This window comes from Condylura cristata, unplaced genomic scaffold (assembly GCF_000260355.1).
Source record: "Condylura cristata isolate star-nosed mole 26May11 unplaced genomic scaffold, ConCri1.0 scaffold00017, whole genome shotgun sequence".
In the NCBI taxonomy this organism is placed as follows: Eukaryota; Metazoa; Chordata; class Mammalia; order Eulipotyphla; family Talpidae; genus Condylura; species Condylura cristata.
Genome location: NW_004567118.1, coordinates 16,883,104 through 16,904,180, shown reverse-complemented (window position 1 = coordinate 16,904,180; position 21,077 = coordinate 16,883,104). Strand labels below are relative to the sequence as shown.

Genomic DNA, 21,077 nt, shown 5'->3' with positions numbered 1-21,077 from the left:
GGCCCATCTGTCCTCACTGTCCTTGGCCCTCTGGCCTGGGGGGGGGGGCTCCCATCACTTTCCTGAACCCAACCTTCTGACCCCTTGTTCAGAGTGCAGAAATTCCTCCAGCTGGGAATTAGCCCAGTGGAAACTGGCATTACTCTGGGCCTTGTCCTGTGTTATTTTGTGACATTTTAGTAACAGCCTGTGAAGCTGTATTCAAGTATCCCCAGCCATATTGCGATAAGAAGCCCAAGGCTCACAGAGCTCAATAACTTGTCCAGGTCTCCAGGTAGTTAGTAGCAGAACCAGGATTGAGCCCCAGTTGCTGATATCAAATGCCAGCTACTTTTCCATTCCCAGAGAGGGGTGCTCCCTGCCCTCCTCCTGCCTGTGGGAGCCCTCTCTGTCTCTGCTCCCTGACCCACATTAACAGTCTCCTCCTCCCCCGTTTCTCAGGAGAGCTATGTTCAGGCGGCTTCAGATGCTTCTAGAGGTGAGCCCCCTTCACTCCACTTTGTCCCCCCCCCACAGTACCCTGTTTTGTCTGAGGCTCTTGACATTCCTAGGAACTGCAGACTGTGTGAGCACCATCCTAGGCTTCACCATCTTATGATAGAAGAGTTCCAAGTCACATTTTCACATGTTAAATATGTTAGAGCAGCTTTTAAAATGATGCTTCCAGAACTTCTGTCATGCTATGACTTGAACTGTTGCTTATTGTGGGGGCTGCAACCGGTGCATGGGATTCCCTGAGGAAAGGGATGAGGCACTAGGAGGGAGAGAGACTGGCACCTCAGGGAGCAGTTGAGAATTTGGGCTTAAGTACATGATCAGAGTAGGAGGTGTCTGGGCTGCGTTTTAGGGATATAATGTGCAGAATGAAGGGAAGCCTCCACATTGCTCTATGCTGGGTTTTGATCTGGTTGCCAGTCTGGAGTGAGTTAAAACAGAACCCTTCTGGAGTGGGGACTGGAACATCCTGTGAAAAGCAATTGAGGGAAGTGGCAATATTTAGCTGAGAGAGGTCAACTTCCAGGTGGGTTTGGGATGGAGAGCTGCCGTCAATTACCTAAAAGGCCATCAAGGAGCAAGGATTGGATTTCATCCGACGGTTCCAGGCAGGACTTAGGGTATAAGGGCAGGTTTATAGGGAGGTATATATGTGGTACGAAGGAGGTTTTCTGATGCAGCTGCCATCAGAAGGGGGTGTTCCTCACCCCTAGAGTTTTGCAAGCGCCAGCTGCATGAGCACTTGGCTGGGATCATCATGTAGCAGAAGGGGACCATCAGGAGTTGGGCTCCTTACTAACTTCGAGACTATGCTGCTTAGTCTCTCCCCAACAAGGGGGGTCTTGGGCAATGGGCAATCTCCAGTGAAGACACAGGAGCCCTGGAGTTGGGGGAGGGAGGAAGATGGTCTGCAGTCCAGCACCTGGAGGCCCTGCTGTCTCCCTCCCCAGCCATCGACATCAACTCCTCCGACATCAAGGCTCTGTATCGGCGATGCCAGGCACTGGAGCAGCTGGGGAAGTTGGATCAGGCCTTCAAAGACGTGCAGCGATGTGCAACCCTGGAGCCACGGAACCAGAACTTCCAGGAGACTTTGAGGAGGCTCAACACCAGCATCCAGGAGAAGGTGAGCCAAACCTCTTCCCACAAGCATTGAGCATCTCCTCCCATTTCTATAGTGCAGGTTCACAAGTTCGGGGAGTGCCTACAGGAGGCAGATCTATTCTTACCTCCATGCTAGAGAGGGAGAGAGCAGAAGCCACAGAACAGCTGAGTAGGTATGTCCAGCTGTGAGTGGTCAGAGAAACCCCGATGCTTGTTTGAGGCCACGCAGCCAGGACTAAAGGTGAGTCTGTTAAATTCCATATGGAGGATATTAATAAAATAACGTATAGTATGCCTGCAACATGCTCTTCCTCTCTTTCTAGAGGGGCAAAGAGGTATCAGGTACCAACAAATCAGGAAGGATGGGTATTGCTGGGAAACAGAGGAGAATCAGGAACCAGTGGGAATGGGAAATCTTTTCTGGGAAAATGGAGTGGGGAGGAGAGATCTTGGGCTAGTGATCTGAGGGTGTTGGCTTCCTGTTCGCAAGAGCAGGAGGGCAACTGACCTCTCAGCCCTTTGCTCCAACACTCAGTAACCCCCGCACACTGGGACCATCTCGAGGTGGGACCACGTGGCCCAGAGCAGACTCAGGGCTGAGGAGTGGAGCTCAGGTACCAATGTCAGGCTCCCTGCCACTGCAGGAAATGGGCCCAGGATAGAGTAGGTGGGACTGTGGAGCAACGGAGCAGAGTGGGGGAGACCAGAAGGAGCTAGAGGGGGGAAGGTGGGCTGGTGGGGTCATCTAATGAGTGCCTCGGAGGAGTGGGACTGGGGGTGGAGGGGTGAGGGGTGAGAATGCCCAACAGAATGGCTGGGAAAAGTAGTTGACCATTGCTTCAGGTTTCTGATACTGGAAACCTATCTCTGCCTAACAGCTCATTGTTTGTGAGACTCCGACAGTGGGTGATGATCCTTTGACTTCTAAGACTTTTGGTGACTAAATGGTGTGACAGATGTTATTAATTTCATGGGGCAAGGACTTTATTTTGTTCATCATTCTACCCCTAGCAACTTGAATGTCATCAGGCTTGTAGTAGTAGTTTAGTAAAGGTTTGTTGAATGGATACCAGTGGTGGGTGAGGGGCAGAATAGATATCTTAATATTCACTGAAGCCGACTGAAATGATGTGGCTGCCTCCTGCACTCTCTCCTCTCTCTTCAGCTCCGGGTGCAGTTCTCTACAGACTCCAGAGTACAGACAATGTTTGAGATTCTCCTCAATGAAAACAGCGAACCTGATAAGCGGGAGAAGGTGAGTGCTAGGCAACCACAGGCCAGCAGAGGGCGCTGTTGGGCCTCTGCAGGGACCTGCTGCTGCTGCCGGTCCCTGTCGTCTCTGGGGACTGCGATGCATTGTCCTAGAATGGCTCATTGTACTGGAATCCGCTCAGAGCCTTTCCTCAGAGGATGTGGAAGAAAACAGGACAAAGGTTAAACGCTTTAGAAAAAAAGTAAATCGTAAGAAGGAACAGTATGGAGGTACCAGTCCGGCGATTACATGGAGCAGTGCTGGATCTTGCCTTTATTTATAGTTCTAATATTTTGCTCATGGTGGATTATTTTTTTTCCATTGCTTTTTGACTTTTAAAAAACATTGTATTCATTATTAGTTATTTTAAATATTGAGCTTTTTAAACTCACCCTAGTTTTAACCTGTGCCTCACCCTGGTCTTAACCTTGAGGAAAAGGACCTGTTGAAACTTTTTCCCCCCGTTTCAAAATATTGCAGAAAGTCATTCTGAAACATGAAAAGTTCACTTATGATCCCAACTTGTTAGCAGAATTTGTTGTATTTTTTCATGTTCCATTTTAGACCTTTAGAAAAACTTAAGTGCAATCAGATTGAACCTACGATTCTGCTTGTGCTTAGCAATGTTTTCTCCAAGCTGCTTTGTGGTTTTTTTTAATAGCTTTAATGGTCACAATACATTTCATCAAGTTAATCTTTGTGCACATTACTTTGTTTCTTCCTTTGGATTTTGTTCTTAGACCATGTTTCCGTGGGGAGATTATTATAACGGGAAAGAATACGAAGATGTTTTGAAGCCCTGCACAGTGTCCAGTCCTCACACTGATGCATGGTTAGGGCCTCTGCGGCCAGACTTCCCTCCTGACCCTCCTTGCCTTCTCCCTCCTTCAGGCAGCCAACAACCTCATTGTCCTAGGCCGTGAGGAAGCAGGGGTTGAGAGGATCTTCCAGAACAACGGAGTGGCCCTGCTGCTGCAGCTGGTGGACACTAAGAAGCCCGAGCTGGTGCTGGCCGCAGTGCGGACCCTGTCGGGCATGTGCAGCGGACACCGGGCAAGGGTGAGGGCTTTTGGCACAGGCGGTTGCCCATCCGAAAACCTGGAGGGTGGCATGCAGGCAGGGCGGATGCTGGCATAGATACCCCAATGAAAATTCTAAAATGCCCTCCCCACCCCAACCCCACCCCTCACCTCCGGTTCAACAGACTGTTCCTCTCATTATTGCTTTGAGCTGCAGATGGGCCTAAACAAAAGTAAGGTATTGAACATATCTTATGAGGAAGGGTGTGACAGTTGATGTTTTTCACACTAAGTTTTCAAGCTCCAGTGTCTTACACTCCCAGCACAGCCCCATGTAGGCCCACCACAGTGCAAATGCTCTGTGACTGCTGTGTTGGAAGACGCTGCTCTGAGCCTCTGGAAGGGGCCTGGCTTTCCTCAACGGCCTTCCCAGAGCATGGGTCCCATGGGACATGGACTGTCTGAGCCTATTCTGCAACTGCATGGAGTCCTTGTCACCACTCCCAACCCGCTTGGCAGCTGGTAGTGAGGGGGCAACAGCTGGTGGTGGTTCTTTCTGGGAGTCTAGGCCACAGCGATTCTCCATGCAGTCCGGATAGACCGAATCTGTAGCCTGATGGCCGCGGAGAATGAGGAGATGTCCCTTGCCGTCTGTAACCTGCTCCAGGCCATCATTGACTCTCTGTCTGGGGAAGACAAGCGGGAGCATCGAGGCAAGGAGGAGGCCCTGGTTCTAGGTAGGAGACATGTTTCAGTTTTGGTTCTGGGGGGGTCAGGACAACGAAGAGGCAGTTACTACCTCAGACTGGGCATTCCCTATCTGTGGAGGTGGCCTTGCTTATTTTTACTTATTTTCTGATTATAAAAAGTAATAGAGGTAAAGCAGTCTTATTAATAGTAGCTAAAAGGTAAAAGCAACTTCAGATGGTTGAATATATAAATAAAGCCAGATAGATAGATAGATACAATTGAATATTACTCAACCCCGAAGAAGAAGGCGGTTCAGGCACCTGCTACAATAGACATGAAGTTGGATGACATAAGCATGTCACAGAAGGACAAATAAATACTGATTCCACTTCCATGAGGCATCTGAGATTGTCAAATTCATAGACATAGAAGATAGCATGGCAGTCTCCATGGTTCTTGGTGTGATTCTGACTTTATTCTTGTAACATCATATTCAGTTACCTGTAGCCACTGCTGCAGCCTCTCCAGTGAGCAGCTTGGGGGTCTGTGTGGAGAAGCCCCACTGTACACATGTTTTTTAAATAGTGTGAACGGTGACTCCCCAGTAACCCCAAAGCTGGAAGGTGTGATTCTTTGGAGCCATAGCTTCCTTGAGAGGTGGAGAGCTATTGGGCATCTCAGCTAAAAAAAATTCTTTCGTTTATTGATTTTAATACATGGACACTCTTATAGCTTTCCCCACCTCTGGTTCTCATTTTGCTCTTGGGAGCCTCACAGAATAAGCCTCATATCTCACCCTCATGATATACCTTCATCTAAATTTGAGTTATTAAGTCCACCTAGGTCTTTCCTCTTCACTGAGATAGTCCCCACCCTCCCATCCTTTATTTATATAATATGCTTTGAAGTTTTCCTTTTCTGCCTGCCTGTGGGCTTCAACTTAGAATGAGAGCAAGAATGCTGTGTCTCAGATGGGTCTACCAGGGCAAAAGCAGGAAATGACTATTCTGGGTTTAAGAGACCCAGTGGGTGGGGGAGAACTGGCATCCCAAGCAAAGACTGGAATCCAGGCTGCCAGCGTGAAAGCAGGGAGAAGTGGGAGGGAGATAAGATGTCTGTGAGGACTGTAAATTTCCTTTCTGGAAAACATTGTGTTACATTAATTTGTTTAAAACACATTCCTGGATCCTTGCCAATCACTGAAGAACTTTCTAAGAACCAGAGGAGCTGTTCAAGGCTGGTTTAGTTGCAGAAAGCAGTATGAGAGTGGCTGAAGGTAGAAGTGTGGTTCAAGGTTTCTCTCCTTTTTTTTTTTTTTAAAGATTTATTTATTTATTTGTGCATACAGAATTGGGGTACAGGCCAGAGGCTCAGGGGCGGTGAGAGGCTTCACCAGAGACAGAGTGGGGAGCAGAACAGGCAGATGGACGAAGTACACTGCTGAGGGAAGCAGTGGGCAGGTCAGGAGAGGTCTGGCTCGCCATGTGGTCTCCTCCGGGGCAGGCGGCAGGCGGGAATCGAACTCACGCGGAAGTGGCCTCAGATTCTCAGTGCTGTGCTTTAACCCGCTGCGCCACCAGGGAGGGCTGGTTTCTCTCCTTTTAAAAAAGATTTATTTATTTATGCACACAGAACTGGGGTACAGGCCAGAGGAGCAAAGGCAGTGAGAGGATTCACCAGAGTGGGGACCAGAACAGGCAGACCTACGAAGTACACTGCTGAGGGGAGCAGAAGGCAAGACAGGAGAGGTCTGCTGCGCCATATGTGGGTCAACTGCCTGGCCGGGGATTGAGCTCGAGCTGAAGAGGCCATGGCTAGCTTCACAGTGCTACACTTTAACACTCGCGCCACCAGGGAAGACCCTGGTTGATAACATAATCTCTTGGGAAATTCTAATTAGTATCCAGGGAGCAGGGTACTTGATATTAGAGTCCTTCGAGAAGCCTCAGCCATGTCTGGTTCTGTATACCTGAGACTCCATAGACCTCACTCATTACCCCATCCTCTCCTTCCTCAGACACCAAGAAGGACCTGAAGCAGATCACAAGCCATCTTCTCGACATGCTGGTCAGTAAGAAGGTGTCTGGCCAGGGCAGGGATCAGGCCCTGAACCTGCTCAATAAGAACGTCCCCAGGAAGGACCTCGCCATTCATGACAACTCACGCACCATCTATGTAGTAGATAATGGTGAGGCCACAGGAGGGTCAGCCTTCCACCGGGGTACCAGACTGTCAGGCACTGAGCAGAAGGGAAGGGGTGCACTTCTTGTCCTGCAGAAATCTTCATTCCCAGCTGAGAAGCCCCAAGGAAACTGAGGCTGGGGGAAAAGAAAACATAAAAGAGTATTTGAGGAAGATAATACACCCTCCCTGAGAATATGAGCACTGGTAGAGTCTTTGAGATCAACTAAATGTAAGAAATAGAGGCCCACTGTGGAGGCAAATTGTCCGGGTAGGAAGTGTCAGAGTAGAAACTGGGTCTCCTGCCCATTCTGTTGCTGTGACTCTGGATAAACCATACATGGGCACAGGGCAGGCTGGAGAGAAGCTGGTGAGAAGATAAGGCCAGCCGGGGTGTTCATGAGGAGAGACCAGTAGGGCTCTCACATTTCCAACCCCACAGGCCTGAGGAAGATCTTGAAGGTGGTGGGGCAGGTTCCGGACCTGCCATCCTGCCTGCCCCTAACTGACAACACCCGCATGCTGGCCTCCATCCTCATCAACAAGCTGTATGATGACCTGCGCTGTGACCCAGAGCGCGACCACTTCCGCAAGATCTGTGAGGAGTACATCACGTGAGCTCCGGGCGGCCTCCAGGGCCTGTGCCTGTGTTGTTTATTGATGGCATGTGACACATTTACAAAATCCAGCAGCTTAAAACAATAATCATTTCCTGTCACATTACAATGTGACTGTGTCACAGCATCTCCACGCCCTCTTGCTTCCTCCCCTTCCCTATCAGCTGTGGACCCCAAGTTCTTCCTAATGAACTTCTTGCATGTCAATCCTTATCTCAGGCCATTATTCTTGGGGACCATTACCCCTGGCACATCTGTTGCATCATTAATCCTCAATCCCCACTGTGACTCTGAGAAGTAGTCACACCATCCTTGGTGTCCAGGTCCAGAAGCTGAGGTTCAGTGAACTGCCTGTGGTGACACAGCATATGGGCAATGCAGTCAGGGTGCAAATTCTAGTTTGCATCTGTCTGCTCCTAGTTCTCACACTTTTACTCTTCCCCCTCAGCCTGGTTGCTTCTTTTTATTATTTATTTATTTTATTTTTTTATTATTATTTTTTAAAGATTTATTTATTTATTCGTACAGACCTGGGGTACAGGCCAGAGATGCGGAGGGTGAGAGGATTCACCAGAGACAGAGTGGGGAACAGAACAGGCAGATCGACAAAGTACACTGCTGAGGGGAGCAGTGGGCGGGTCAGGAGAGGTCTGCCGGGTCATGTGGGTCACCTCCAGGGTGGGGATCGAACTCACACTGAAGCAGCTGACTCGCTTGCAGTGCTGCGCTTTAACCCGTTGTACCACCAGGGAGGACCCAGCCTGGATGCTTCTCTCGATCATGCTTTCCTTCTGTTTTAGGGGCAAGTTTGACCCCCAGGACATGGACAAGAATGTGATTGCCATCCAGACTGTGTCAGGGATCCTGCAGGGCCCCTTTGACTTGGGCAATCAGTTGCTGGGGATGAAGGGTGTGATGGAGATGATGGTAGCACTGTGTGGCTCGGACCGCGAGGCGGACCAGCTGGTAGCCGTGGAGGCCCTCATCCATGCCTCCACCAAGCTCAGCCGGGCCACCTTCATCATCACCAACGGTGTGACGCTGCTCAAAGAGATCTACAAGACCACCAAAAATGAGAAGATCAAGATCCGCACATTGGTGGTGAGTGGGCCCAGACACGGTGCCGGGAAGGATAGTGTACAACGAGCAGGACAGCATGCGCTTGGGGGCACCCAGAGCCGTCCGCAGACCCTGCAGACAGGGGGCGAAGCAGGAGGCTGCAAGAACGCAGTCAGCGCAGTGGGCCTGCTCTTCAGTCTTGGGGCGCTCGCCTTGAATGACCTTAACTCTAATGCAGTTTTTGTCCAACAAGTGTTTTCAGATAAAACTCCAAAGTCAGTTTGTTTCCTTAATCAGTTTCTATACGACACTATCAAACCTGTCTTATTCCCCCTTTTTGTTTTCCAGAAATCATGTTTTCATAGCTCTTTTCCTTATAAACTGTTAGAGCGAGGACCTGAGATGTTGACCTGCTTTTGACTTATATCAAACTTTTAGAAACTAATTTTACATTCTGTCATTGTGAGTTTTCTCTTATGAAAGACATTTTTTCCTAATAAGAATCCAAGTTTTCTGCACATCTGAATTTGTTACCCACAAGCTGTGATTTCTCCACCAATTTTTGTGCTATAACAAGTTTTTGTTTTGTTTTGTTTTGTTTTGTTTTGTAGTCTCAGATGTAATTAGTGTTATGCTGATTTTTCAGAATGGCAGGCAAAAAAAAAAATTGTGGGGTCTGAAGGGGAGAAGGCGCAGGCACAAATGTTCTACCCACTCAGATTTTTTTTTTATTACAAAGTTTATTTTTACATCATTTTGCACTTTTTTTTTTGCCCCACTCAGCTTTTACCCTAACTCAGAAAGGGTGACCCCTGGGCTGAGTTTGTAGCAGGCACAGAGGATTTTCCAGGAAAAGAGAAAGGAGCAAAGTGTTCTGCTCATGGGGATGCACTTGAGCAAAGGGGTCCCCAAGCCTCAGTGTCTCTGATCCTGCGAGGGTGCCTGTCTCCTTCCACAGGGACTCTGCAAGCTGGGCTCTGCAGGTGGCACAGACTACGGTCTCAGGCAGTTTGCTGAGGGGTCGACAGAGAAGCTGGCCAAACAGTGTCGCAAGTAAGGGGCCCTTTCCCCAGGCCCTCCAGCTCCTCTCTGGGGTGTGCCCTCGAGGGTGCCCAGTGGTGGACGGCTCCCTCCTGCTCTTTCCCCCACCCTGGAATGGCTTCACTCTCTTGACCCGAGCCTCTTCTTCTCCGCGTCCAGGTGGCTATGCAACCCATCTATTGACACCCGCACCCGGCGATGGGCAGTGGAGGGCTTGGCCTACCTCACTCTGGACGCTGACGTGAAGGATGACTTTGTCCAGGACATCCCTGCCCTGCAGGCCATGTTTGAGCTGGCTAAGGCAAGCGAGGGCCTCGCCTCTGCTCTCAGGAAAGGACCACTGGAATTTGGCCTGCAGGGCCTTCCGCCAAGCCTAGGAAATATGTCCCCTATGTCCTCTGCTGGTTCTCTGACTCCTCTGTAAGCCCAGACAGGTCATTTCCCTCTGTCTGGCCTTCATTTCATCTGACCAACAAGAACTCCTTTATACCTTCCAGTCAAAGGGGAGGTTGAATAGGAGAATGACATTTTTTCCTGAGAGCTTCAGGAAGTGAACCCAGAAGCACCACCTCCCTCCTTTGGATCCCTCCCCACCTTGCCCTCTCTCAGCTTTCTCCCCTCTGCTGGGCCAGCCCCATGTTCAACCTCCTGTTCTTCTCCACCACTAAAGGGAGGAACTATAGGAAGGAGTTTCTACCAGGCCAGACTCAACCCCATCCATCCCAGTCTGATGGGAAAGAGAAATGGAGGCTCAAAGCAAGGGGGACACCCAAAAGACCCCCCCCATTCCTGCTCTCAGAGCTGCTACCTGTGTGAGCAGAGCCATTTTCTCTCCCTCTGGGCCCAAGCCCTCCTCCAAGCTGAGTCTCACCAGCCACACTCCTTCAAACCAGCTTCCTGCCATGTCTGGGACTGTTTTGTTTGTTTGTTTATGCATATAAGAACTGGGGTATAGGCCAGAAGTGCAGGGGTGGGGGGAGGAAAAGATCCACCAGAGACAGAGTGGGGAGCAGAACAGGCAGATTAACTGAAATCCACTGCTGAGGGGAGCAGCAGGCCAGACAGGAGGGGTCTGCTGCGCCATATGGGTCAGCTCCCTGGCCAGGGATCAAACTCATGCTACAATGCCTGCGGATAGCTTGACAGTGCTGTCTTTAACCCCTGTGCCACCAGTGAGACCCTGGGACTGTTTTAGAAGCAGAGGTTTGTCCTAATTTCCACCTTTCTTCACCTTTCTGTACTTCTCCTTTCTGCCCTATACCCCCAGACCACTGACAAGACCATCCTCTACTCTGTGGCCACCACCCTGGTGAACTGCACCAACAGCTATGACGTCAAAGAGGTCATCCCCGAGCTGGTGCAGCTCGCCAAATTCTCCAAGCAGCACGTGCCTGAGGAGCACCCCAAGGTGGGGATGGGGCACAGCTGTGTTGGGGGGGGCTGTGCCATCAGCCCACCAGAGATGGAAAACAGACATCTGTAGAGGATGGTCAGCTGGGCAGGGTGTGTTTGGGAGCCTTATCTAAGATATGAGCAGAAGAGATAAGCAGTTCCAGCAGGAGGTGCTTAGGTCTTTTCTTAGTTTTAATTCTCTATTTTGGGGTAGAAAATAGAACAATTTGTTATTGACAAAAACAAATGAATGTTCTGCAATTAATGTTGATTTCATGTGTCAGACAGTTATATTTTGTTTCCAACACTTGAAAACACTTTTTTTAACGCAACATTGCATTCCAAAAAATTGCATTTATAAGTTTCAGATGTGAGTCCTTGAGAGTCAACATGTGTCATTCTAACATTAATTTTTCTATCTGGGATATCTGGATTCTGGGATGTAGGTATTAAGTAGGAATAACGAGAGGGGGGATGTGGGTGAACATTACTCCACAAATACCTTTGGGGCCCTCCCCTGTAATTCCCTGCACCCACATGTACACTTTGTCTCAGATTTGCATATGAATAGATGCATACTTCCAGTCAGTAAGGCAGTTAGTTTTTTCAAATGATCAAAGTAATATACTGCAAAGTGAGCAAGAAGCTGGACAGTTGATAAAAAAATGTCTATTGCAATTATATTGCCTCCCCTGGCCACTATAGACCCTTTGCTATTATTTTTAAGTTTTATTTTATTTATTTACACATACAAGAACTGGTGTAGGCCAGAGATATAGGGTGAAAGGATTCACCTAAGACAGATTGAGGAGGCAGAACAAGCAAATCTACTGAAATACACTGCTGAGGGGAGCAGTGGATGAGACAGGAGACGTCTGCTGTGCCATGTGGGTCAGCTCCCTGGCCAGGATGGAGCTCAGGCCAAAGTGGCTGACAATAGCTTGAGAGCTGACTTTAACCCCACTAGGGCTCCACTAGGGAGGCGCTCTACAGAAATCTTTTTTTCTATGCATCTTCTTTTCATAGTTTTAATCAAGATGTAGTTAACATTTTGTGCCCAATTTGAGGGAAATTCTTTTTTTTTTTTAAAGATTTATTTATTTGTGCATACAGAACTAGGGTACAGACCAGAGGCTCAGGGGCTGCGAGAGGCTTCACCAGAGACAGAGCGGGGAGCAGAACAGGCAGACCTACAAAGTACAGTGCTGAGGGGAGCAGCGGCTGGGTCAGGAGAGGTCTGGCTCGCCATGTGGTCACCTCCGGGGCAGGCGGGGATCGAACTCATGCAGAAGTGGCTTTAGCTTCTTAGTGCTGTGCTTTAACCCGCTGCGCCACCAGGGAGGCCTGAGGGAAATCCTTTATGTGTTTGTTATGTCATTCTCTAAATATTTATTAGGGAGTTGTATCCAATTCAGATACACAGCATCATGAATTACTGCAGGTGGCATCATTTGTAAAAGCTGCCTATTTCTAGTCAGCAAGGCTATCTAATATGTCCTACTGCTGTAAAGTCCTAATGTGGATTCTAGAGTTTGCACTTGGCATCAGCCTGTTCCCAGCCACTCCACTGAGTATCTGTCAACCCTGGGCCTGACTTTGGGTTTCCAGCAAAAACCAAACCCATTGTTCTGCTGACTTTATCTGCTCCCTACCCTCTAGCTCCTGCCTATATCTGCCTAGCCTCCCTTTGAACACACCCTAGTGAAAAACCAGCCTTTTGCAAGAAAAGTAATATTGGGTCATTTGATGTTTTGGCTAATCTTTTCTTTTACTCCTCTGTGTCTTTGGGATTCGTTCTCTTACCATATCAGCTGCTCTGGCTCTGATTCAGAGTGGGGTGGCCAACAAGGAGGTGGTAGCAGAACATTCACAACACAGAGGAGGCACTACACCCCTGGGCTGGAGGGGTATACTAGTTTCCTGTTGCTGTTGCAACAAATTGTCTCAAACTCCAAGGCCTAAAACCACACATGTGCATGACCTTCCAGTTCTGGAGATCCAGACTCTAAAATCAGTCTCACTGGGCCAAAGTCAAGGTATCAGTAGGGCTACTTCCTGCTGGTGGTTGTGAGGGGCAGTGTCTCAACCTTTTCCGTTTCTAAAGGCCACATTCCTTGGCTGGTGCCCTGGAATCGCTCCAACCTCTGCAACTGTTGTTGCTTCCACTACTCAGTCTGACCCTCTTTCTTTAGGGGCCCCACAAGGATAATCCAGGATTAGCTCCTGTCTGAAAACCCTTAACTTAAATCATATCTGCAAAGAGCCTTTGCATGTACGAGATGACATGTTTCAGGGGTTAGGACGTAGACATATTTGGGGCTGTTCTTCAGCCCACCATGAATTCAGAAATGGATCACCATGAGTTTCAGTGCAGAGGGGTATCAGGCCCCTTCTCCATTGCCATCTTTCATCTCCCCAGGACAAGAAGGACTTCATAGACATGCGGGTGAAGCGGCTCCTGAAGGCCGGTGTCATCTCTGCACTGGCCTGCATGGTGAAGGCAGACAGTGCCATTCTCACCAACCAGACCAAAGAGCTGCTGGCCAGGTACAGTAGCAGTAGGCAGGGCTGGGGTGGGGGCAAGGGGAAGGCTGGGCAGGAGACAGAAATGGTGGAGGAATAAATGAGGGAATGAGCTGTTGGGGGGCCCAGAGAGGAGGCCGAAGGGGATCAACACTGAAAGGTGATGTTGTGGCTTGGTCATCGCAGGTGGAAGTTTGTATGGAGTTGGGGGGGGAGGCGGGAGGTATTGTCCATCCGGGTTCGCTGGTTCCCAGGTCTTGTACAAGACCTGCTGTTCCACAGATGAAAGGTACAGATTCTTTGCAGCCTAAAGGGGGCAGCCGCAGATTCGCAATTACAGTGCCGCCCTATGAGTCCTGTGATGGGACTCATAGATACAGAAGGTTAGTGGGAGCACAAGCAGTGCCACCTAACCAGCCAGGAAGGTGAGTGAGTGGGCATCCAGGAAGGCTTCCTGGAGGATGTGGTGATTTCACAAAGCCCTGAAGAAAGTAAAGGAGCCGCCCAAATGCAGGGGAGGGAAGGGTTCCTGGCAGAGGGAACAGCATTTGCGAAGACACTGAGAATGGAGGGAAAATAGTAAATAGGGGCTTGTCCCACAATATGTCAGCGGTATAGAGAGCAGAGACAAGGTGACACAGATGAGACCAGAGGGGAGCAAGGGGTCATCGTGGAGGTCCTGGGTGCCCGTGGCTCTTCTCCCTTCTAAGCTGTGTAACCATGGGCAAATTATTTGACTTCTTCTCCTAAATGGTAGGCAGCGAGGAGCCATTTGCTGTTCCCCTCCATGGGGACTGGGCAGCTCTTTGTACCTCACTTGACCTCTTCCTCCCCAGCCACTTATGTCCCCGGCAATGTCTTCCCAAGGAGGCTAATTCTGAGCACAACCACTGGTCGCCCTTCTCAGGGGTCTGACTGACTGGCCTGCCGGTGCTGGGGAGGGTGTGCTGGCACGTTCAGTGTTCTTTATCTTGCCCTGCAGGGTATTCCTGGCACTGTGTGACAACCCGAAGGACCGAGGCACCATTGTGGCTCAAGGTGGTGGCAAGGTGATGGTGGGATAAGGGTTGTTGCCATCCTAGAAGGTGCTCCCCTGGAGAGGAGCACACTTGTGTCAGGGGTACGAGGTGATCTGCATGTACCCTCTCTGTCCAACGCAAGAATACTGTACCCTGTTCCATGAGCAGGATGTGAGTTATGTCTTCAAGTGTCTGTGCTTTCTGTTCACAGGTCCAGACCAATTTCTGTCTCATTTTATGGTTTCAAGGGGGTTTTTGTGAAACTCTGTTCATTCTTCTTGCTTTTTGAAGGGAGCAGGGTGCAAGTACAGATTATGAATTTTGCCGTAGGCTAGCTGTTGAGTGCTTGCTCTTCTCCCTTCTAAGCTGTGTAATCGTGGGCAAATTACTTGACTTCTCTGAACTATAGTTTCCTCTTCTGTAAGATGGTGCTTGGCTAAGGACAAAATCACAACTGACTTTGCAGAATGTCACAAAGATTAAAGTATTGGCTCATACTAGGCACTCACTAGATGTCATTAAATGACTCCTATTTTGATTAGGATTGATTTTGGCAGAAAGTAAAAAAATTAGGGTATCAATCTATTTTCCAAAGCTGAGCACATGGGTGGGTGGGTGGGGGTGGGGATGTAGACCTCTGTGTGTGCTGGGAACCAGGGACACCAAATCCACAATTAAGAATGACATTGTCTTCTATGCTGCTCAAGAGCTGATTATAGCCCAGGGTCTTCCGGAACCTCTGATGGACAGACAGACACCTCAAAAGGGAGCATAGGACCAGTGGATGTCTGTCACTGAGGCATGACCTTGTCCTTTCTTGCAGGCCCTGATTCCCCTGGCTTTGGAGGGCACAGATGTGGGCAAGGTGAAGGCAGCCCATGCCCTCGCGAAGATCGCAGCGGTCTCCAATCCTGACATTGCCTTCCCTGGGGAACGGGTACATGTTGCCAGGAGGGATGAAATGATATGGGGAGTCCCCTCTGCTCCTGAGGGCACGTCCCTGGTTGCCCTGCCCACCTGCCCCCACACACCTGGAGGCACCACGGTGCTGTCTGTCCCAGAGAGGCCTAGGATTGAAGCACCTGGATCCCAGACCTGGCCCAACCTCTGACTGACAGCATTTGTTCAGAATCTCAGTCATTTCCCCACAAAGGGGAGGAAGAAACCCTGTCTCTTGGGGCACTGTGAAGATTGACTCCAAGAGTGGTGTGCCAGTGTTCTGGAAATTGAAAAGCTGGGCACCTTAAGTGTTAGGAACTAAGGGAGTGTGGACCCCATGGACCCATGGTCTCGTCCCTTCCACAGGTGTACGAGGTGGTACGGCCCCTCGTGAGTCTCCTGGACACGCAGAGGGATGGGTTGCAGAACTATGAGGCTCTCCTAGGCCTCACCAATCTGTCTGGGCGGAGTGACAAACTCCGGTGAGTGGACGTGGAGGGTGTAGGGGTGGGAGAGGTGTCCCCTAAAAGCACTGTATGAAATTTCATACACATCATGTGAGAAAAGTGCTCTTCTTTGAGGACAGGCCCAGAGGCACTCAAAGAAATGACAGTAGGAGGGACTTTTGGGAAAAACCTCATAGCAACTACATAAAGCCAATGGAGATTGTAAAGACACTTCTTTCTAAACTAGTGAAAGAGCTGAAGTGTATTCCTTCTCAGAAGCAGTGGAGTGGAGTATGCTGGAGTCTTTTGATTGCAAGTGGCAAGAAGTTAACCCCAGCTGAATTAAGTGTAAAGGGAACTTGTTGACTTACGTAAATGAAAAGTCCTAGCAACCCAATTCAGGCGTGGCTTGAGGCCAGGGCTAAACTGTCCCAGGGGCTTGTTCTCCCCTCCTCTCCTGTCCATGTTCTCCCCTTCAGAGGGCCTTTCCCTCTCTCATAGCCAGGGGCAGCTCCAGACCTCATACCTTCTTTGCTTCATATTCATCAGGAAGGAAACTTCTCTTCCCTAATAGCTAAACCTAAGAATCTCCAGTTGTGTTACATGTTCTTTCTAGAACCCATTGCTAAGGCCAGATGCTGTCTATGCTCTGTGGTTTAGTTCATGCTCCCTGGTGCACCTGCTGGAATCTAGAGCTGGACATAAGCTGTCCCAGCCTCGCTGAATGGGGATGTGGGACCACAAGGATGGACAGTGGCTCTTGGGGCAACCCCAAGCCCCACGTGCTTACTGTAGGGGGCTCAGTGATGTCTCTTCCCGGTCCTTCCCTCTCCAGACAGAAGATCTTTAAGGAGAAGGCCTTGCCGGACATTGAGAACTACATGTTTGAGAACCATGACCAGCTGCGGCAGGCGGCCACTGAGTGCATGTGCAACATGGTGGTGAACAAGGAGGTAAGGGGCTCAGGCTGGGGCCTGGTCAGGCCGGGGGTGAGCCTTTGGACTGTTACAATGGTTGTGAGGTAGCATTTTGCCAGAGAAGCCAGGAATCGACTCTTTCCTTGTAGGACCCTTTAGAGGTAACAGGGAGACACACATAGTAATGTTATTTACGCCTGGTTGGGGCTTTGACCCCCGAAGCTTGGGCTGGATGAAATAGAAGTTATCATTAAATGTTTCTCTATATCATGTAGAGCTGAGCCATCGCATAGTAATACAGGTATGAGACTAGGGCTCCACAGAAATAAAGAGGCCAGGTGGTCACTTGCATTTATTGAAGTTCCACATAAAGAACTGAAGAAATGCAAAAACAGTTATAAGCCATTTTAGAACACTCTTAATGGTAACATTCAGTGAACTATCCCAGTTTCCATAGAAACTGCAGTGCCTTGTACCTCTTCACAGAATAATCCCAGGATTTACAAACATGAAGTGAATTCAGAACATGTCAATGAACCCATGAGCCAGTGAAGGGATACATAAGAGTCACATGATGCTGAAAGTCTCCTTTCTGTCCTGCCAGTGTCCTGCTGTGCCTGTAGGCCTGGCCTCATTAGGAGTGACCAGAGCATATAAATTGAGGGGCTTCATGTCCTGACAGGCCAAGTGTGAGATCCACTCTGTTCCCTCTTAGCACTTGACTCAAGTCTTGGATCGTCTCTGTTATAGGGGGGAAACCCAACCTGTGTAGCCTGTTGAAGTCAAGCTGTTGTGCCAGTGTTCAAGTTTCCCAAAGACCACGAAGGAGCCGATTCTGATGCAAAGCACATGAGAGTCTTTACTGCAAGCTCTAGCCTGGGCTCCCAACATGCAGTGACGCAGCAGCCGAAGTTGAGAGCCCTGAGCTCAGGGCAGGCAGGGTTTTTATTACAGAAGAGGGGAGTTTCAGCCCAGCAGAGGGGAGTTTTTGCTCAGCAGTACATTGATTTGTGGACATTGAACAAAGTTATCTTGTCTTAATCCGGTTGATCTATGCATGTAAGATGTGACCTTCACTACTTGGCTGCATACCTTAGGACATCTGGCGTTTCCCTGATATGTACTGGTTACTTGCCTACTTGCTAATTGGCTGTTGCTATAGGATGAGCAAGATCAGGACATTTCAGTTAAACTCAGCCTTGGCACCTTGTTGATAACTGAAATTTAGGCCTAGCTGGTTCAGAAGCATTCTGAAATCTGTCATGGCATCAGTTTGGTCTTTCAAAGCTACCCAGGCCCAACAGGGGACTGGCCTGAGGCCGGGCTGGGCATCTACCAGCCATGTGGGAGTCAGAGAATATTCAAGGGAAGGGGAGGGCAGAGAAAGTGGGCAGGGGTGCAGCCTTCCCCGCCAGGAGCACCAGCTGCTACAACAACCAGAATCAAAATATAGAGCAGCCCAGCAGGATAGAAGTTTACTTCTAGTTATGTCACTTCTTGCCACACTGGGATCACATGGCTCCAAGTGGTTATTTGGGGATCCAGACTTCTTTGATTGATTCACCTTGGGAGTGGTCTCTTTTCAGAGGGTGACCTGGAGAGAGGCCACAGAAGAGTGGGGAGCACCCTGAGGTGCTCCAGCACAGTGGCCTGGAAGTGACAATCACTCACTCTCACATTCCATTGAAGAGAACCAGTTGATGGTGCAAGATGTGGGGGGATGTAGTGCATGTAGAAGCTGCTTTCCAGTCACCCGTGTGCCCCTAGGAGGAGGAAACGGCACTGACCACCTCTCAGCTCCACCTCTCTCAGCTCCAGAGAGACACAGGTGGACAGTCATACCATGAGCAGCTGCAACCTTTGACCCTTCTTGGAACTTGATCCAATCTAGGAAACTTAACTCAATAAAATACCATTAAACTTACCAATCAGATTTTACTGATCACAGGGGTCAGTATGCTGAGACATGCCAGTTCCCTGGGCCCTGGAAGCCTCTTCTGGCCTTGGGAGGCCTTATCTCTCACCTGTGGAGACTGAAGCAGCTTTTAATTTTTTCATTATTTTTTTAAAAGATTTATTTATTTATGCATACAGAACTGGGGTACAGGGCAGAGGTGCAGGGGCAGTGAGAGGATTCACCAGAGACAGAGTGGGGAGCAGAACAGGCAGATCGATGATGTACACTGCTGAGGGGAGCAGCGGGCAGGTCAGGAGAGGTCTGCCGCGCCATGTGGTCACCTCCAGGGTGGGGATCAAACTTATGCTGTAGTGGCGTTAGCTTCTTAGTGCTGTGCTTTAACGCACTGTGCTACCAGGGAGGGCCCACAGCAGCTTTTTAATACCAACACACTACTCAGGCATTCCCTGTGCCTGCAGAGGCTAAAAAGATATTCTGTGGCAGACCCTGAAATTCCATCTGTTTTCGGAGAAACATTCCAGTATTCTCTGAAAGAAACTAAAGCATTCTTTCCAGGTGTCTTTTACACTTCAGGAGTCTGCGCCTGCCTCTTTGCCTCTTTGCCCTGCTGTGGGGAGCTGAATGCAAACAGAGATGGAGCCTGTTGTATGGGGAACCCTTATTCTCTTTAATGTTTTTAGTAAGAGGAGCTTGTAGCCCCTTTATCCATTCATCCACCCAATCAGGGAAGACTTCCTGGGGGAGGTGACATGGGTGAACTGCTCAAGGGAAAGTTTCACAGCTGGGTCAGAGAACATGACTTTAGACACGCGAGTCTTATACCTGCCTCCCATAGGTGCAGGAGAGGTTTCTGGCTGATGGCAATGACCGACTGAAGTTGGTAGTGCTGCTCTGTGGGGAGGATGATGACAAGGTGCAGAATGCAGCGGCCGGGGCCCTGGCTATGCTGACAGCAGCACACAAGAAACTGTGCCTCAAGATGACCCAAGTGGTAAGAGTTGGCCCTGGGGGACCAAGGAGCTGGGTGGGCTCAGAGACGCCCCAGGCCACATTGGGTGGCTCTCTCGGGTGGAGGCCAGTTCCCGTGGTAACCCTTTCGAGCCCCCTGGGTATCTGTTGCTACCACACAAAGAGGAGAGAATCTAGACCTCTCATCCTCTTACATCCATTCTTTGGACTCCCCAAGTGTCCGAGCTCGAGTCCCCCACTGTCGTTTCCTCCATTGCCTTTGCTTATAGCTATCACTTAAGAACAGTAGTAACACTGACTGCTGCTGTGAAGCCCCTGAGCTCCCCCAAAGCAGTGAGGACATGGCTGATGCCAACAAGAGTTTGTGGCTTGGCTGTGAGACCTTAGATTTTCCTAACTGGGCACGATGACCAGCAACTCTGGTGGGACTGGCCACTGCAGCCGGTGTAACGGCGGTGATACATGATCGTGGACCTGGGGTTGCCACATGACACTGTCTTCATTTCACCAAAACAAACTTAGTCCATTGTATCATGTTCATAGAAGGTGAAAAAGGTGCATGTCTCAATTTCAAATGTGCCAAGTCTGCTTCAAAGGCAGGCTCTTTTAGAGGTTTATGGTTTTTAGAGGTTTATGGTTCTTTTTTATGGCTTATGGTGTATGTGTGTGTGTGTGTTTTCTAAGTCCCACAGGGCTTATGTTGTCCTGGCATGGAGATAGGGTAGGGCTGCCCCCCCCCCACTGGATATAACTCATCCTATGTAGTTGTTGGGCTTTAGTCCTTCCCTTCAGCTGTTCAAAACTGGACGTTGTGCAGGAATCACCTGGAGGGCTCCTTAGAACATTTCCCCAGACACTGACTGAGTAGACTGGGAGTGGGACTTACTGTGTTCCTGGCAACGTACTGAGTGTTCACATCTATTAAGTCATTTCATCCACAGAACCCCATCTGGTGGGGTGATTATTGTTATTCCTACTTTACAGATGAGTGTAGAAAAATAGCTGGCTCAAGACCATACAGCCATGTAGTTGAGAAGGGATTAGAACTTTCAAGATTGCCAACCCTCTCCTGGCTACTCCTTCCTTCTCCCTGAGGGGCTTCGAAGTCTCAACTGCATTTGCATCTCCACACTGACATCCCGAGGGCTCTGGGAAGCTGCTCAAGCACATCTTTGCACCACCTCACATGTTGGATACTGGACCTCTGTAGTCTCATGTCCACTGTGATACACCCTGGGGAGTGGGACACCAGTCCCTCCAGCCTGGCTCCTAATCCAATAGGCTCCATCACCCCTTCCCTTAGCCCCACTCTTCCCAGGAAATGATGGGCACTGGATCCATTATCAGTTGCCCACCAGCATCCAGTCTCCCCCTGAATGCTGCCACAGCAAGTGGAACTTTCCTTGTGGTAGGACACTCAGTGCAGAGTTTGCTTAGAAGCTCCGGAGCCAATAATTCTCTTCTTCCCTCTGTGTCTGTGTCTCCAGTATGAGAGC

General features: G+C 49.5%; 1 protein-coding gene across 3 annotated transcripts in view; it reads left to right on the top strand.

Moving 5' to 3' along the window:
- The window catches only part of UNC45B (unc-45 homolog B (C. elegans)), a 32,983-nt gene that overhangs the window by 10,018 nt on the left and 1,888 nt on the right, over positions 1 to 21,077 (top strand). Inside the window, exons 4-20 of one of the 3 annotated variants that reach the window (XM_004684479.1) lie at positions 442 to 478; positions 1,446 to 1,621; positions 2,765 to 2,854; positions 3,743 to 3,910; positions 4,439 to 4,607; positions 6,578 to 6,748; positions 7,184 to 7,355; positions 8,159 to 8,459; positions 9,376 to 9,470; positions 9,618 to 9,759; positions 10,726 to 10,866; positions 13,270 to 13,397; positions 14,356 to 14,422; positions 15,216 to 15,329; positions 15,698 to 15,813; positions 16,613 to 16,730; positions 19,448 to 19,603. In XM_004684479.1, the coding sequence (XP_004684536.1) occupies positions 442 to 478; positions 1,446 to 1,621; positions 2,765 to 2,854; positions 3,743 to 3,910; positions 4,439 to 4,607; positions 6,578 to 6,748; positions 7,184 to 7,355; positions 8,159 to 8,459; positions 9,376 to 9,470; positions 9,618 to 9,759; positions 10,726 to 10,866; positions 13,270 to 13,397; positions 14,356 to 14,422; positions 15,216 to 15,329; positions 15,698 to 15,813; positions 16,613 to 16,730; positions 19,448 to 19,603 (2,361 nt within the window). Of the gene's footprint in view, positions 1 to 441; positions 479 to 1,445; positions 1,622 to 2,764; positions 2,855 to 3,742; positions 3,911 to 4,438; positions 4,608 to 6,577; positions 6,749 to 7,183; positions 7,356 to 8,158; positions 8,460 to 9,375; positions 9,471 to 9,617; positions 9,775 to 10,725; positions 10,867 to 13,269; positions 13,398 to 14,355; positions 14,423 to 15,215; positions 15,330 to 15,697; positions 15,814 to 16,612; positions 16,731 to 19,447; positions 19,604 to 21,077 lie in introns of all 3 variants that reach the window. The other 2 variants (XM_004684478.2, XM_004684480.2) reach the window with 2 other exon arrangements.